We start from the raw sequence: 17440 nt of genomic DNA, 5'->3' as shown, positions 1-17440 counted from the left end.
CCAGTATCACCAGTCTGCTTTCATAACAAATTCTCTACGCCATCTACTTCTCCCTCTGCATTGCTGCATTGCTACATTGCCAAGGAGGGCAGGCCTGCTCGGTACCAATGTTCAGCCAAAGGAGTTAGATGAAGCTCATTCTGTGGGCCAGCAGCACTTCTGAGAGTGCTGTCATCTTGCATAGGCAGTACAGGTGAAATTCTGTCACGCGCTAGCCTTTGAAATTCACAGTTGAGAAAACAATTTCTAGCACCATAGTCACTGTTATGCACAGCATCTTTTAACAGGAGAACAGAATTGAAACAGTGTTTATTTAGAGAGTCAGCATAGTACTCTTTACAAATCACTAAACATTGATGGTGTTGTAATATGGAGGGTTGTGTAGTTATGGTAATACCGCCTTCAGGCCTACAGATGAGATGCTGCTTAGTGTAGGAGATCTAAAGCTCTAGAATTCATGTCTCCCAGAGCTCCCACCATACACGAGGAAGACAGCCTCGTTTCTTAATTATTTCTAAAGTCAAAAAATCTGTGGTGTAATTATGTATGACCTGATATCACTGTGTATCTCAAACCTGAAGTTAACCCTAAAATTAGCTTAAAACAATCTCCTTATTACCAAATTGAAAGAGCTGAAGGAAAGAAATGGCTGACAGACTCATATATTTTGTTAAGCTGCCTAATAAAGAACAAAGTCAATTTCACTGCAAGATTTTGCCAAGACAATGTGCTGGGTCAACAATTGTCAGCCACAGCTTGTTTGATGTTAACTGCTGGTCTAGTCATATCCTCATGCATCATCAAAAGTGAAATTCTAGTGTATTTTCAGCATATGATGAAGCTTACTGTAGAGATCTATCCTCCTAACCCCAAACCAAATATAAATTCAACCACAATAAATGGAAAACTTTAAAAGGAACAAATCTAGAACCCCCCCCCCTTTTTTCTTTTTTTTTCTTGGCAAAAGAATATGTGCTTGCATCAACAACACAATGCAAGGACAGAAAGAAGATCATCATCCCCTTACCAATAACTCGATACACTGAGATGAAGACCAGAGTCAACAGAATAAAAGCTGTATTCCAAGTCCAGATATCTGGATTTACAGCTGAAATTCCCAGGAACATGAAGATAATAGTTTCTGCTCCACTGGCCATCATTTTCATGGTATATCTTACAGTTGTAGAAGACTGTTCAGATATGTTAGCCTTTACATACTTCTGACAGCAGATGCCACAGAAGGTTATCCTAGGAAAAAAAAAAAAGAAACAAATGTTCAGAAAATATTTGTTGTAACATTCAATAGTATTCCTATGTGCCTGTCACATAGTGATAAAACCCTACCATTAATTCCTAAGGAACCACTGTCAAGACTATTCTAGGTAATATGTGTATCTCAAACAGTCACTCTGAGGTGACCCCAAGAGGTCTGAAGACAGCATCAGACCTTAATTCTCTTCAGAGTACCACAGTTTAACATGGAAAAATTTAAACCTTGTTTACATTAGACATTATCTTAAACTAATGATCTGCTTTTGCGGCAAGATTTTCTGACCTTGAGTATACTCACTGTAGCATCTACAAACATGACAAGCAAAACTGAGAAGAAAGGTGCCAGGAATCAATGTATTCTAAAAGACGAAAGTCCACAGAAGTACTCAAGCTTAACCAGGCAAGCTTTAAACAAACCTTAACAGGCCAGTCAAGGCAGTGAGAGTAGCAAATAATGGACATTCACATAATGCTTTAGAAAAATATGGTTTTAATTACAAATTGTAGGGAAAGATGTCAATCCAAATTGACAACTTTTTTATTGAAGTATTATTAATCTCAAAGAGGAAGGAGTCTATTCTGTATTTTGTGAAAGAAGCTCTCATGTTGCACAGCAGATACTGGGAAACTTGCATTCCTTTTCAATCCTAAATGACAATATTTACAAACTACAATCTACTGCAGTGTGAAGATAGTAATATTCAGCATAATATTCATGAGTGTCATATTCAATAGCTGTCCTATATAATTTAGATCTTCCTTTTTAGTGCTTTTAAAATGATTCTTATGTCCCAACCCCTTCACAAGCAGTCATTAAAAGAGACTTACGCGAGGATAGCAGAAAGAGAAAGCATCTCTGCTGTGAGGTAGGACAGGTAAGAAATGATAAACACAAATCCAGGTTCAATGATTCTCACATGCTTGGTGAAACGACTGACCAGTGAGAGCACGAATGCAAAGAAAATGCCAACCAGTGTCCCACCCAGGCTCACCACAAAGAATGACACTGAAAAACAAAACCAAACACAGGTTAAACAGTAGAAATAGAACAGTTTGAACTAGTTTTATGTTATGGTTAGCGCATCAGAGAAAATTTTGGAGGACACACCAATTATTTCTAAAATTAATTACTTTATAGCACTTTGTATGTGAATGAAGATTCTGTAACAAAAACAAAGTTACTTTCTGTTAAGCCTTACCATTTTAGGCTTATCCAAAACTCACTGTTCCTTTTGACATTTTTTTCCCATGTTCTGTAAACAAATGCTTTTCCGAAAGCATGTTATAGAATGTGCCAAAGTCATTGATAAAACATCGATTCATAAGATAACATAGTATCGCATTGTGCTTGGAATGAGAAATAGTGAACAAATATCTTATAGTCACTGGCAAACATTACTTGATGGCAATCAGTAATAAGGAGCGAGAATGCCCAAATGCAATCTCAATTCTCCTGGCATGCAACGAGAGCATAGGTTGAAACTAAGAACATATTATAAAATATAAAGAAAATATGTACAGCTGTCAAGTTTGGTGTTCTTAACAAATGAACTCCACATCTGTTGAGCCTCCTCAGAAAAAAAATATCTGATTAAGTTTCCCAAATATTCAGGAATACTAATTTATTTTCTTATGGCATTCATCTATGCCACAGGAATGTGGGAATATGAGTGACAAGGGAAAGGGCTGAAAAATAACATTTACTGATAGTACAATAATAACATTTTGTTTAAAAGTCTGCAAATGTACAACAATGATTTGATATGGAATTCAATTCTACACACCTATGCCTTTGACACATTCAGTCCCCGTCACATTCTCTGGACCTATTGTAACAAAAGATTCAAACACATTGTACAGCACCTGAAAAGAAAAGTAGACTAACTTAATATTTGCTCCTGAATTAACCATATTTCAATATTGTCATTATGGGTTCCAACTTTTTGTATTCTGAAAAGGTGTTTGACAGAGGGAAATTCTGCATAGAGAGCAAAGATTTTTCAGATTTTAATTTTTTCAAAACCAGAAAAAAAGCAGTGATACAAGAAGAAACAAATTTCAAACCCCCACGACTTCCCATTTCTTAGTTCAATATTATTTCTGTCTATAAGAAGCGTTGTTAGATCTAGTGGGTTTTCAAAAGCACTTCTCATTTTAAAATCCAGTTATTTATCAGATTTAACCAATCACCTTTATAAAATAAGATAATAAGGTATGATAATTCTCTTAATCAGAAGCTTTCTAAAATGTCCCATAATTTCTCTGGAATTGGTTCTTTGTTATATATGTGTTTGATAAACATCTTATTGAAGGAAAAGAGTGGGAACAATCATAAACACTATGGAGAGTGTTCTCTTTCTGTTTATATGTCTGAGGTATGCATATAAATTATGAACATAACAGAAATACACAGAAAAGATTATGTGCATTAAAATCAACAGCAAAGAAATGATTAAAATCCCTGGAACTAATTTCAGTACGTCATGAAAGCTGAATAAAACATGCATACCTGAAGCTTCATTTTAAATGTTTTTCATGCTCTTCCAACCCAGGACTATGTATTCTTACGTGACCTATGGGCTCCAACTAGCTTTCATGCTCAGACATTTAATCTTTGCAATACAGTGTTTGTAAGCAAGACAGAGAAAACCATAAGCTACTGTTCACTAGCCCATGAGTAGATGCAGTGTTTCATTTATGATGAAAATGAACTTCAGAAGAAACCCTTTAGAATTCAGATGACTTTGGGATATATAATTTATTTACCACAGTTACAGCATCATTCAGAAGTGATTCTCCAAAAACAATGATGAATAGAACTTCATTGACATGGACTTCTTCAAACACTGCCAGAACAGCTACAGGATCCACAGCGGCAATTAAGCTGCCAAACAGAAGGAAGTCCAGCAGTCCACTATTCAGGTGGCCTTCAAAAACAAAGCCAAGTATAAGCAGAGTTAGCTCTGTGCTATCTATAGTAATGACATATTGTGATACTACAAATAATGCAAAATCCTTAAAAACAGGGATCCTAAGGCATTGACTAGAAATCATGTCACAGAAACTACTTAACAAGTTATGCAATGTGTCACCTTGTATCCTACAAGTTTTTTTTTGATCCAGAATTGGTCCATGTGGATTAAAGTCAATTCTGAGAACCATACAATCCTGTTCTTGTGGCAAGGCACTTGAGATAAGTATTTCCAGATCCAAACTGGCTTTGTATTTGTGTGGATTTGGTTTATCTAACTTAAGTAAATGATCTTAGGATAATTGAGAAAAGGCAAGATAGTAAGAGGAATATATCAGTTCTCCTGAAGTAAATGTTCCAAAATACTTCATGCCACAGGCGAAATTCAACTCTTGGCTGGTACGAGTTGCACAGTGTTGCTTAACTGCATTCAGTGCAGTTAAAAACCATTGTGGCCTCCTTATGCAAGGAGACATTCATTGAGAGATGCAATTAAGCCAGTTGTTCCCAAATTATGATTTATGAGGCCACTCTCTGCAAGTCCTTTAGAAAAAGGAGTAAATGAACGTCAATGTGTTTGTGTTGTAGCCCCTTACAAATTTTGGCAATGATTTCAAAAGTTTTGGAAGTACAAAACTCTGGTGATAAAGTAACCCAGTATTTTTTTAATCTTCTTTTGGTTATTCAGGTTATTTTGGTTAGTTATGCAAAGACTGAGACAAGCATCAACTTTCTTTTAAAAGTGACAAACAAGGAAGAGCCACAAAGAACAAAGATTGCTTTGCTTACTTTCTTAGACATCTTACTAAATTGACCCTCTTCATGCAATCAGGAGTGCTATTCCAATAATTCTTTTCTAGGGAACCAATTTTTTTTAAAGCATAGAGAACAAGAACATCCCTTTTGTGTTCATTAATGTAACGGATGGGTTATTAAGAGATGATCAAGCCCAGAAGTATTTGAGGAGCAAAGAAGGAATATGTTGAGAGTTCATTCATTAGAACACAGTGCAGAGGCCCACACCCAAAATTAATAGATAATTGTATCAGGCATGATTTCCAAAGGTGAGGAAGAATGCATCTGATTTAGTGATTTAGAAGCATAAGTAGACTATGACACTCAGCAGCTATAGCAAAAGGATCAATACTGCCTGTAAGGTACTTAGAGAAAACGTGACCACTGCTCCAGCAAGAACTCTTACAAAATATTTTTTCACATCCAGAATGTTTAGTGTTTGAAAAGTAATTGAATATTCCAAATAGCTTTGGTACAAAAAATATGGGCATATTTACTCTACAGAAGGATACTTACAAGGGCAGCCAGAGACAGGAGTAGAAAACAACAGTGGCCAAAAATCTGGGACAGCTGCAGAAGTACATATTCTATAAGCTGCTGTCTGCCAATCAGAATGTCTACAGTTTTCTATATATATAGATTTATAGGGACCTTGGTAAGGCCCTGAAATAAAAAAATCACAGTTTGCACAGACACATAACTGCTTTATGTTTTCAAAAAGAGTATTTTACACTCTTGGACATATTGGGCTGTGAGTGAGGACTGAATCTATCCATTTTACAGTGAGAGATGTGTTGAAGCAGTGAGCTGAAATCTGTGCCAAAAACTCTGAGAACAGCCTTGAATCTGAATCTAAGTAATGGTTCCATCAAATGTCCTTCTCTGCCACGCTTAAGGAAGGAACAAACCCATTGACAATAACTGTCTGATATGAGGGTACAATAGGATGCAAGCTTTTAAAATAAATTGGCTCACTGAGATTGCTTATCTTTTTTTATATGTTACCAATTACGATCATTGGTACATTCTTTGAAGACTTGCAAAGCTAGTGAGCAAATATTTATGGAAAGGTTAGGACACAACTATAATTCCTACAAAGCAATGTTGAGAGGCATGGAGTTTCTAAATCGGGCTTCTATTTAGACTAATAATGTTATTTCCAGTAATAAAGTTATTTCCAAGTGATACATGACCACTGCTTCTTCCACCTCCAGAGTCTGGAGTCTGGATTTACTAGGTGCTAGCAGTGACACCTGAGTGAGGTAAATTCACTAGGCCCATTTTAAGACTTCTGCACGTACTCTAGATTATGCAGGAAAAAAACTTTCTAAGTAATAGTCACAACCACAGTTATACCACAGATAAGCACTGCATGTGTTCTTCAGCAGATGGTGAACACTTTAGATGCAATCAGCCAGGAAGATTGTGGATTAGGTTCTTCTTATGCTGTGAAAGGAGACTGGTATGGCTGTGGTATGGGTATAGTTAAGGTGCTGATTTTTAAGTTCATTTCTTATGAAAGAAGGATTTCTTTGTTATTATCACCTTCTCTCTTTTTCTTCTGCAAACCGTAACATCTATACGGATACTGAATGTGAACACAACTACTTTTATGTTTATGTAGTAAATTTGTATAATCCAGTTTGGATCATTCAGTCGCATATTGATGAACAATAATATTACAGGCCCATTCAACAGTTAGTGGACCATTACTTCAATGGGAGTAATTTGGTTTTAGTTAATTTTTGTAGTGGATATACATTCCTACATTTTAATGATGCTACATTTAGCATTCTATCCGATATTAGAAATAGTGTGGTAAAACAAAAATATGCCATAGGACTTTAACCAGAGGCTGCTATGAACTCTTCTAGAAATTAACTCAGCATTCTCCTAACTTGAGCAAATAAGTAACAACAGTTAGGCTTTTCGCTAAGTGTGGTACTCAGAACTTGCTAACATCTTGGAGGCCAACAGAATGTATTTAGTGAATTAGTAAGTATGTGTCAAGAAGGTATTTTAAAGTCCTACTTAGCTTTGCTGGAGAGTGACATAGTTTGAATCAGGGACAGGCTTGTCTGGCCTTTTCCATATCTGAAATTAGAACTCTAGCAGATTATAATACACCTTGGTGGTAAAGACAGGTCCTCACAGTATATCAATTAATGTTCATTCTAAACATTTCAATTCACCAGGCATGTCAGTTTATTGTTTGCTTTTGTTAACATCCCTATTTTTAGCTTGTAGAGCTTTAGCTGTGACCTGTGGTAAAGGCTGATTCTCTTGTTTAACTGTAAGCTCGGAGTTCTAGTATATACCATCATTGAAAGATTTGCATAATGATGAAGAACATGTAGCCATTTGATCCAGCTTTACACTTAGTTGAGAATGGATTGGGAGGAGAGTAAGAGATAAATGGATTTTTTACTTAAAATCATTTTTTGGGGGAAAATACTTTTCATAAAGAGGTCAATGCTTGTCCTTTAATGTTTTTTATAAACATTTTAAAAGTAATTGTCATTTATTATATTTCCCAGAACAGGATGTTAATAAAATATTTTTGGTTGTATTTTTTAAATTGTTCCAAAGAGCTTGGATATTTGAAGAAAGAAATCCTTGTCCTACCTGTCCAAGCTGTTGCAATAGTAGTATCCTTTTGTCATCTTTTTTGTTCCTGAAAACCTGTATTTAACTGTGATACTGTGGATACAATATATTGTGTTCACAGGCTGCAAGCACATAAAATGTCTTACCTACCTATAAAAGTCAATAGTGTCTGCATCTGAGCTGTCATCTTTGTATCTTCTAAAAAAAATTCTTGCTTACAAAATGTGTTACAGTTGTGTGTTATAGGTAAATATCTAAAATGTAAGCTAAATCTGTCATAAATGTCTGTATTACAAACATCTGCAGTTATATAAAATGAGTCTCATATAAACAAATCTGTGGTCTTCTTGTAGTTCTTCCAGAGTTAAATTTTGCTACTTCCCTGTGTTGGATAATGAGAGCTGGCTTTCAGGCTGAAAATCTCTATTATGTTATCTTCTGTAATAGCTGGTTAATAGTTTAATTCTTCACCACAAAAATGTCTCTGCAGCTTCTGATATTTGAGGCACTCTTGTTATCTGGACTAAAAGGGAAGTCTGTGGTAAATTACTCTGAGTCAATTTTGAACCACTGTGGTTAGAGAACAGCCCCATGACTCACTGTTGAGCTTTTAATACAATACAACATACCCTTCACGGTCTTGGAGCCACACAGAGAGTCCAGGATCTCAGCACTGGTTGCCAAGAACAGATGGGAAGAGTGCACAGGCCCAGCAGCACACTAAATCTGTACTGCTCTCAGCAGCACTCAGATGTGCCCTGTAAGTACTTTCTTGAACTCAATAGTCTAACCGAATTTTGTCCTAGAAGGGCTCTTCACTACCAACAGTAAAAAGCATAGGTAGGAAGCCTGCTTCAAAACACATGCAATTCACAGACAGTGTGAATCATTGTTCTTCAGGTGGTAGCGCACATCAGATGTGCATGCCACAGCTGCCAAGGAGATTAAAAATTGCTGTTCTGTGCCTCTTCTAGCAGCCCAATACTCTTATATTTTAGTATAATTAAGACAGAGTGTGTCTTACAAGTGCTATTTGGCTCTGTAAGTCTTCAGTTACAATTTTCAGCCTCAGAAGACAAAATAGAGATGCCATGCATATAGACTCACTCAACAACCATTGCTTGCTTAATATTAAAGCTGATTGAAGGATGAAAGTTTTATTTCACAGGAACTTTGAATGTTTGTGTCACAGCAGAAACAAACAAGCCTTTCAGAGTGCATTTTTGTCCAGATATCCATTAGTGGGATGAATCCTGCACTTTATTCTGAGAGTGTATGCGCAGCAGGGAAATATAAGAGACACAGTTTCGTGTCTCTTTTGTGTTTGCTTCAGAGAAGATTTCTCAGTTCATTCTTAAAACTGGTAAAAAAAACCATTATAGATTGCTCCCATTACAACTGTTTGGTTTTGTTTGTGGGTTTTTTTCCTGCTGAAAAGAGTTGGTGAGTTGGTAAGTTGTAAAGTATCACCCATCTAACATCTGGCACACAGTAGCATTCACAACTGTGCCTTTGCAGATCAAACTTACCCATTATTCCTGTCTGATAGACGCCGTAGAGTGATAAACCGGTTGTGGCAGCATTCCAGACTGTCCCAATGACAGCATACAGAAGGATGGAACCAAGATTTCCAAAAAAAAGTCTATTTGGCATAAAATATCCAGCATCCAAAACAATGGGGGGCAGCAGATAGAAGAAAAATACATCTGGTGTAAGGGTAAAGGAGGCAATGTGATCTGCTGCCCATACAATGCCACCAAGGAAGAGACCAAGAACAATCAGAAGAGCACTCTCTGGAACTACTCGAGTGACTTTGTGGGACAACTGGAAAACTGTAAGGACAAAAGAAAACAGTTTGTCAGAATTGGAATGGAGAAAGAATTTGAGCAACAACTTTCATTAGCTAGCAATTTTGACTTCGCAGAAACACCCTGTTTTTGTTGTTATTAGACCCAAAAGCACGCATAGAATGCATAAGATTCAGACAGTATCAGAACCCAGCCACTTATAAAATAAAATATAAAGGTTAATTTTCAGATTTTATCGAGCATATTTCAACTTATATGAAACCAATATTCCCTTACATTTATCACCTTTATTGAATTAACTTCCCCATTCAAAATCTGCTTAGGGAAAGATGGTGTTCTGTGCAATGCAGTAGGTGCAAGACTGAAAAGAAATGGTAGAAGCGCTGGAAATATGGTGCTGGAAGTATGATTTTATGGTTTATTTCTGTATGTAAAAATACACATCTAACTCCCAACATTTGTCCTTAGAAATGATCAGTGTATTATTAGCAATTAAGTTTTATTAATCCTCCAACATTATTGGAGTATGACAGAAGAATGCTGAAAGAAGAACTAGTTTCTAGACAACTCCTTTTAAATTTATGAAGAATATGACAACGTAGCCTGCAGAAGGAGCAGAATAGAGATTATATAATCGGAGATCCCTTTTGTGCCTTTTCCTCAACATTTTTCTACTAAGGATTTCAGTTAATTCAGAGGCTTTCTGGAGGAATGGGGGCTTTAGTGGTGCCTTCTTCATACATAGATATATTCACCGGAAATGGCTCTGCAACAGGCTACTTTTGTATAAAATGTCATAAAATCTGTATCTTACAGTAGTATGTCAAATCTGTTAATAAAGATGAAGAATACATGAAACCTGTTATACAAAACTATGTAATTGTATGGTGTGGTAAGACTATTAAACTAGATAATAATTAGAGGGGGAGAAAATTAGACAGTGGAATGTGTGAAAAGATGGCAAGGCCAAGAGAGAAAAAATCAACTGTGCAGGACAGCAGAAAGGCGAATAAGACTGCAAATGCGTATGGCAACATATTTTCAGTGCATTTGTTAGGTATCAGATTTATGAAAAATAAATAATAAAAAAAAAGGCAGAGAGAAGAACAGAAAGAAAGATGGAACATGAAAACGGAGGAGGTGGCAAGGATGTTTGATAATAAGGAAGCACAGGTGTGCTAATTGACTTTATTGGTATTTCTGCAAGCATTTCCTTCAAGTTTATCTTAAATTTAGATATGTCCCAGATGGTCTGAGCCCTGGCACTTTGTGATATTGGTCCAATAATTGGGATCTTATTTACATAGCTTTGGGTTGAAAAAGCAAGTTTCACTTTAGGAAGAAAATTCTACTAAAAGCCACTGAGTTTCTGGTTTGAGCATCAGCCTAGAACTGTGTTGAAGCTTTTACAATGTTGATGCAAGTTACCTCAAAACTAGTTTGCACAAGAAGACATCATTAAGAATTCTAGCTTTTCAAGGTATAATGGAAGAATCTTTCCTATGACTACGTAGCAAGCATATACCAGATTACTCAAAAACCATTGTTTTTCCTCCCAGACAAGTATTTGCCCTAGTCAAATATTTACTAGTTACCTTTTAGGGTGTTTTAAGGGCCCCATTCCTTAACTCTCTGTCTTCATTTTGGCTGTATCTACACAAGCAATGTTAGAGGCATCATTATCATTATAGCAGACACATAGTAAGATAGGTCCTACTAGTTGTATAACCTCCATGGCCTAATCAGAATAGAAAACACAAAAAGGAAAAATTATGATGACCTGCTCTATACCAACAGTGAGCATGAACGTAGATGCTTCCAAGTGTTTGCAGACAAACCTTGAACCCTAAGCCATGTTAGAACATAGCTTCAGAGTGGGATTAATACAACAGTAATCACACATGAAAGCAAACTGCTTTCAGTGGAGTTGGCTAAACCATGCTAGTTTTCTATATCATGTGTCTTTCCCAGTTAATTTCCTTCTCTTCCCTTGAGCTTCCATTAAAAAAAAGGAAGAAATTAAAGAAAACCAAACTAGCTGCTATTCCGTATGTATAAATTGTAGCATTTATTTTCTCAAAAGTCTTTCTTACTAGTCATTCTTGATTCCTAGAATTTCCAGTCAGTGAATTATCAACTAATTTATCACCTCACAGAGTAGGGATTATCTCCTTATCCATGGAAATGAATGTTGCTGAGCTAGTCTTACTAACCCAAGACTGTTTTACCTACTCTTTGTAGATAAGCCATGACTACAAGAAGTTAAAGTTCAGAATTTAAAATAAACCTGTGAAGACTTTTTGGAACTAGACATTTAGGAAAAAACCCCCAAAAAATGACATCCAGGTAAAATTCATCTTCTGTAGAATTCTCATCTTTACAATCAAAACCAGTTTCTCTTAATGAGTACTAGGAAGCCAACCTGCTTTTGATTATATCACTGTGTCCTAGAAGTCACATGTTCCCAATGAATCAGCTACACCATATCTCTTTTTAACTCCAACCAACTGATTATCTGTACTGGATTTTAATACTATCAGCAATAAATTCTTCTTCTCAGCTAGGTTACAAATGCAGCTGTGGACAGGAAAGTTATTGCATGAACAAGGAACAAGGCTCTAGAGAAGTTTCTTCTCCAATTCCTTTTTTTTTTTTTTTGCATTTGGCTTTGGCAAAATCTGAACATTAAACTGTATTTGTTTTAGGGGAACTGCTTAGCTAACTTTGTAGGCAGACAGGATGCAATATGATTGGTGAAAACCTAGTGTATATAAACATAGAAATATGTAACAGAAAAATACCACAACTGATTAAATTCAGTATAATAGCTTAAAACTAATTTAAAATGTAGATCAACGGTTGAGTTAATATTTGTGTTTACAGTGATTGACATTTTTTCCTGGCTACATAAATAAAATACATTCAATCAAGACTATGCATTATGAAGAATTGTTACATTTATAGAAATTGATAGAGTAGTTCCAAATTCACTCCTTGATGGATTTTTAAAAATTCATTATCCTGAAGTTATGTCCCAAATACACTCAGAATGTTTTACAAACTGAAATAATGTACATTCATTTCATAAAGTTGGACTTCACTTGCTTAGGAGCGATCCAGAAATAGTCCCACAAAATGAATTATGTCTCCATGACAAAATAGAAGCTTTAATTACATTTAAATATCTAGAATGACAAGGTATTCCACCTAACTAAGGAGTAAAATACAATGCAGCAATAATGGTCAAGGAGTTTAGTTTGATTCTGTTATGAAAGAAAATTACAAATATCAGGAAGGATAACATACAGTGCTACTCAGACAAATTACTCTGTGAGGGACCCGGAGATGAAATCAAGTCTATTTTCACTACTGTTACTAGTGAAAAATACATTAATATTTTTTAATGAGAAGAGGGAAAGAGCAAAAAAAGAAAAAATTTAGACTGTCCATTGAAAAAAAGAAATAACAGCACAAAGGACAATCTTTAATCTATAAATTTTAGCATTTATCATTTAGAATTCATCTACATAAGTCTAGGCACAGTATTGGCAAAAAAGATTAAATATATGCCTTTCATCCAGTATGCGGAAATCTGGCTTAAAAGTGAACTGGCTACTGGGCAAACTGTGTTTAAATTCAAGCTGAGTATCCCTGAATTAGAAGCTTTCTACAAAGTTAAGAAACAATAGTATAAACTTTCTGTGAATTTTTTGACACTTCCTTAGAGATCCAAGAAAAATGACTGACATTTAACATATCCAATGAGAAAGACAAAATAAATTAGCAATCTATGATTTAATGAGGGAACCAGCTTTTTTTGATTCCAAGAAAGAAATATACTTTCAGAAGTAAGTTATTTTTTTCACACCTTTTTAAAGTGCAGTAACTTAGATTAAATCCTTTAGTGGAATTAATAGCATTCAGTGAACTTAGCAGATTTCTAAGGGCAAAGAATAAAAAAAAAATTTAGATGAAGATTTTCAACCTCTTTTTTCAGACTTACAATTTTCACATTTCTCATGAAAGCATAGATATGAATCTGCAAACATTTCTCAGCTCTGCCTATCACTGCTCCCCTACAGGTGTAGGGCCAGAAGGATGGTGCCAGACTCTTTTCAGTAGTGCCCAGTGGTAGCACACAGAGTGATGGCCATAAACTGAAACACAAGAAGTTTCACCTCAACATAAGGAAGAACTTCATTACTTTGAGGGTGGCAGAGCACTGGAATAGGCTGCCCAGGGAGGTCATGGAGACTCCTTCTCTGGAGACATTCAAAATCTGCCTGGACGTGTTCCTGTATAACCAGCTCTAGGTGGCTCTGCTTGGCTGTGGGGGTTGGACTAGAGAATCTCCAAAGGTCCTTTCCAACCATAATGATCCTGTGATTCTTTGATTCTGTCTACCATATGCATTTTTGCTAGTGTGTCAAATAAGCACTGATAGTATGCTATTAGTCTATTTTTCAAGTCTGACTTTGTATTTTCACTTATAAAGATGAAATTGTCATATTAAATCAAGCCATGAGTGCTTCTAATTGGAGATCCAAGACTTGATTCTCTGTAACTGGTGAGAACCCTTGCCATTGACTAAAGTGAGAGCAAACTGCTAAAATTTCATCATGGTTTTTACACAGATGTAAATAACAGTATCTCCAAGGCAGTATATAATCAGGTTCCTGTAATGGCACAACATGGAAGCTACTTAAGAAGAGGATTCTGTGGAATTAATTTCCAAGAATACTCTGCCCAATGGGAAACCTTTCTTCTAAGCATCTTCCAACAGTTGGACTCTGACTGGCAGACATGCAATTTGTGTTTCTTATCTACCTATTTATGTTCTCCTTAGCGCTTAGGAGGTGAATTCTATGCAAAAACTGTTTAGTTCTATCCTTTCTGCAGTTATTCTCAGTAGTAGCTGGGCAGGAATACAGACCAAAAGCTTCTGGGAAGTCCCAGTCTATTCTTATTATGTTGGTCTACCTGACTAAAAAATGGCCACATTGTCTATAATATGGAGCATAGATTTTCAAGAAGGGATTATTTTCCTTCCACCATCCCTAAAAGCTATGCATCACTGGTCACACTCTTCCTCCGTATCTCCACACATTATTCGCAGCTAGTTAGAGTAATAAAGCTCAGACTAACCAGCTGCATCTGCCATGTCAAGAAAGAAGCAGCAGTGCCGTAGAAATGCTTGGTATAGCCTATACAACTCCCTGGGCAGAGGTTGTGAAATTCATGGCGTAGGAACTGTGTGTAGATGTGGGGGCAGAGAACCGTGTATTTCCTTTTCTTCCTTTTTTTTTGTTTGTTTGTTTCAAGAAGCTGAACTGTTTCAAAATAACTTATCACTCTTGGTTTACTAACAGTCTCATAATCGCTCGCTGATATTTATTGGCTGTCCTTAGTCTTTGCTGTGGTCCTCTCATGGTACAAAGACAATGTATGTAAGCTTCATTCTGCACGTTACCTATTCTAGACTAATAGTGAATGTTCCTTAAACAACTGACATTACAAACTCCTTAGAAAACTTCACTGTTGCATTTGATTAGATTACTTAACAGTAATGACCATTAGTGTTTAACTTTTTTTTTTGTCGTTGTTCTATTTTGTTTTAGGAACAGCAGGTCTCTTCCACTCTTCAGTCACCTTGCCTTCCATTTGATGAGCAACTTTATTCTTACCCAAGGTTTGTTCAACCTGGAGAAGAGAAAGCTCTTGGGAGACCTTACAACAGTCTTCCAGTACCTAAAGGGGGTACTCGTGCAAGAAATCAGGAGAGGGACTTTTTATGAAAGCATGCAGTGACTGAACAAAGCGGAATGGCTTTAAGTTGGCAGAGGGAAGGTTTAGATTTGACATTAGGAAAAAAATCATCCCTGTGAGGGTGGTAAGGTCCTAGCAGAGGTTCTTGCCCAGAGATGCTGTGGCTGCCCCATCCCTGGCAGTGTTCAAGACCAGGTTGGATGGGGCTTGGAGCAACCTGGTCTAGTGGAAGGTATCCTTGCCCCATTGCAGGAGGATTGGCACTAAGTAGGATTTAAGGTCGCTTTCAGTTCAAAGCATTCCAGGATTCTGTACTTCTAAAGCTTTAACCTCAAATTTCTCCAGAGTTTTTGCTACTTCTCCTTAAATATTTGGTATTACTTGTTATCTATTTCATATATTTGTTCAAGGACACATTCTTCTCTTAAGTTCATTTTCTACTTACTCCACTCTTTTACTAAGGGAAGATTTTTTATACAAATTCCTATGCAATGAAGTTTCCCATATGTATATTTTTCTTATGATCTGTTATGGCTCCTTTTACTTCTCATTAGTCCTACCAACCTACTAGCTCTCTAATAAAGTTCCTGCACTTGCTATACTTCATTTCTCTGTACTCATGTGTCTTTCATTTTATGTTCTGTCCTTGTAACTCATTATTTTCATGACATGCCAGTTTCGCATCCCTGTCCACTGACCTCAGTCACACTGGATCTCTTTTGTAAGATCTCCTTCATGACTTGACTACATTAGTTTTCTACCCTTGCTACATTACCAAACACAGCATTTCTTGCCTGCATAGCCGTAGGCATACCTTCCAACTAATTACAGTTGTGTATGTTGCCTGCACAGGGGCTTTAGGTATTTTAATTATCACCATAAGAACTAGAAGACCTATTTAGTTGTGTAGCCAGGCCCTCCATTATCACACCACCACATTTAATGATCCTCTTTTGAGAGGATTTTTGCTCCAGCTAAGCCTTTGTGAAGACACACCAGCAGCCTTCATGGCATAGCTAGATACTAACAGATGAATTTTGGCCTAAATCAAGGAGAAAAAAAAAAAAAACAAACCCACACAAAAACGGTCCATTGTGTTCCAAGAGTGGTTTTGCTGAAGCAAGGATTCAAAGCATAAGGGAACTGCCTTTCTAGTCTGTCCAGGAAATGTTTGAGCAGACACAACACGGCTGAAACTGATCCTTATTGCCTTTCTAATCTTTATCAACAAATTGTGCTCCATTTTTTTTTTCCTGATCAAGAGTTTCACAGCATATTTTATAGTCCTCTAGATACTGTTCTGTGGACCTTGTGACAACAATATTCTGCAAGTCTTACAAATTGGTTTAACCATTTTGAATTGCTTATGTATAAGTAGTACAAAACCCTTAAAGAAAAAGCTTTTACTGATTTATTCTAAACAATACTACTTAGATTTTAACTTATTTTGTTAATCAGTTCCTTATGCTTTTACCAAATCTAGCAAAAATACAAAGATTTGCTTGGAAGAAAAAAAAAGAACAAACCAAAAAACCACAAAACCTCAGAAATAATTTATGTCTCAGAGTTATTTTATATCTGAAGAAAATTAGAGAAATAATATGTGTATTGTGTAACAAGCAAGAAAAACCTTTTTTTTATAGGTCCTTGGATACTGTCTTAAAATATATAAACATTACTATTAATACTATTCATACTTAATCTTGGACATTTTTTTCCTAAGCAAAGCACAAAGTCCTTCATATGTAACTTGTTTAGATGAACTGGTTTGAGTTTGGTTTTATCCAGCTCAAGAAAGCTTTCTTTATTTGTCACATATGTAATGACCACCATTAAAGAAGTGTACAGCATTGTAATGAGCTCATTAAACAGGAGATTTTAGGCTGCTGTTCTTTGTAGGTGAACAATTAACAAAATATGTTAGTAATTAAAAATGCAACCAACATACAGGTCAAGGTTCCCATTTGATAGGTTATAACATAACAAGATAGCCCCAAGTCAAATTCGAAGAAGTGTGTGAGTAAGCAACTATTACTTCTATAAGCACTTAGAACATAATGAAGTATAAGCAATCAGGTTTTATCATAATTATGCCAAACAGCTCTTGTTTGAAGGAGCAGTCCCACTGCAGTGCAAGCGTGGTACCATTTGGCCCTTATGGAGCTGAAAGAAAAATGGGAACAGTCAAAAATAATATTTCAAAATGAGAGCAAAGTGCACA

The 17440-nt window shown here is 36.2% G+C and overlaps 1 protein-coding gene across 1 annotated transcript in view; it reads right to left on the bottom strand.

Annotated features, from left to right (window-relative positions):
* SLC9A3 (solute carrier family 9 member A3) overlaps positions 1–17440 on the bottom strand; it is a 45846-nt gene that overhangs the window by 12892 nt on the left and 15514 nt on the right. Inside the window, exons 2-6 of the mRNA XM_005149850.2 lie at positions 9175–9477; positions 4039–4199; positions 3057–3135; positions 2101–2278; positions 1028–1248 (exon numbers count right to left, since the gene is read on the bottom strand). Coding sequence (XP_005149907.2) covers positions 1028–1248; positions 2101–2278; positions 3057–3135; positions 4039–4199; positions 9175–9477 — 942 coding nt within the window. The remainder of the gene's footprint in view (positions 1–1027; positions 1249–2100; positions 2279–3056; positions 3136–4038; positions 4200–9174; positions 9478–17440) is intronic.

Source organism: Melopsittacus undulatus, chromosome 1 (assembly GCF_012275295.1).
Source record: "Melopsittacus undulatus isolate bMelUnd1 chromosome 1, bMelUnd1.mat.Z, whole genome shotgun sequence".
Taxonomy (NCBI): domain Eukaryota; kingdom Metazoa; phylum Chordata; class Aves; order Psittaciformes; family Psittaculidae; genus Melopsittacus; species Melopsittacus undulatus.
Note: the sequence above shows the minus strand (reverse complement) of the source record. Positions and strands in the feature narration are given on the sequence as shown.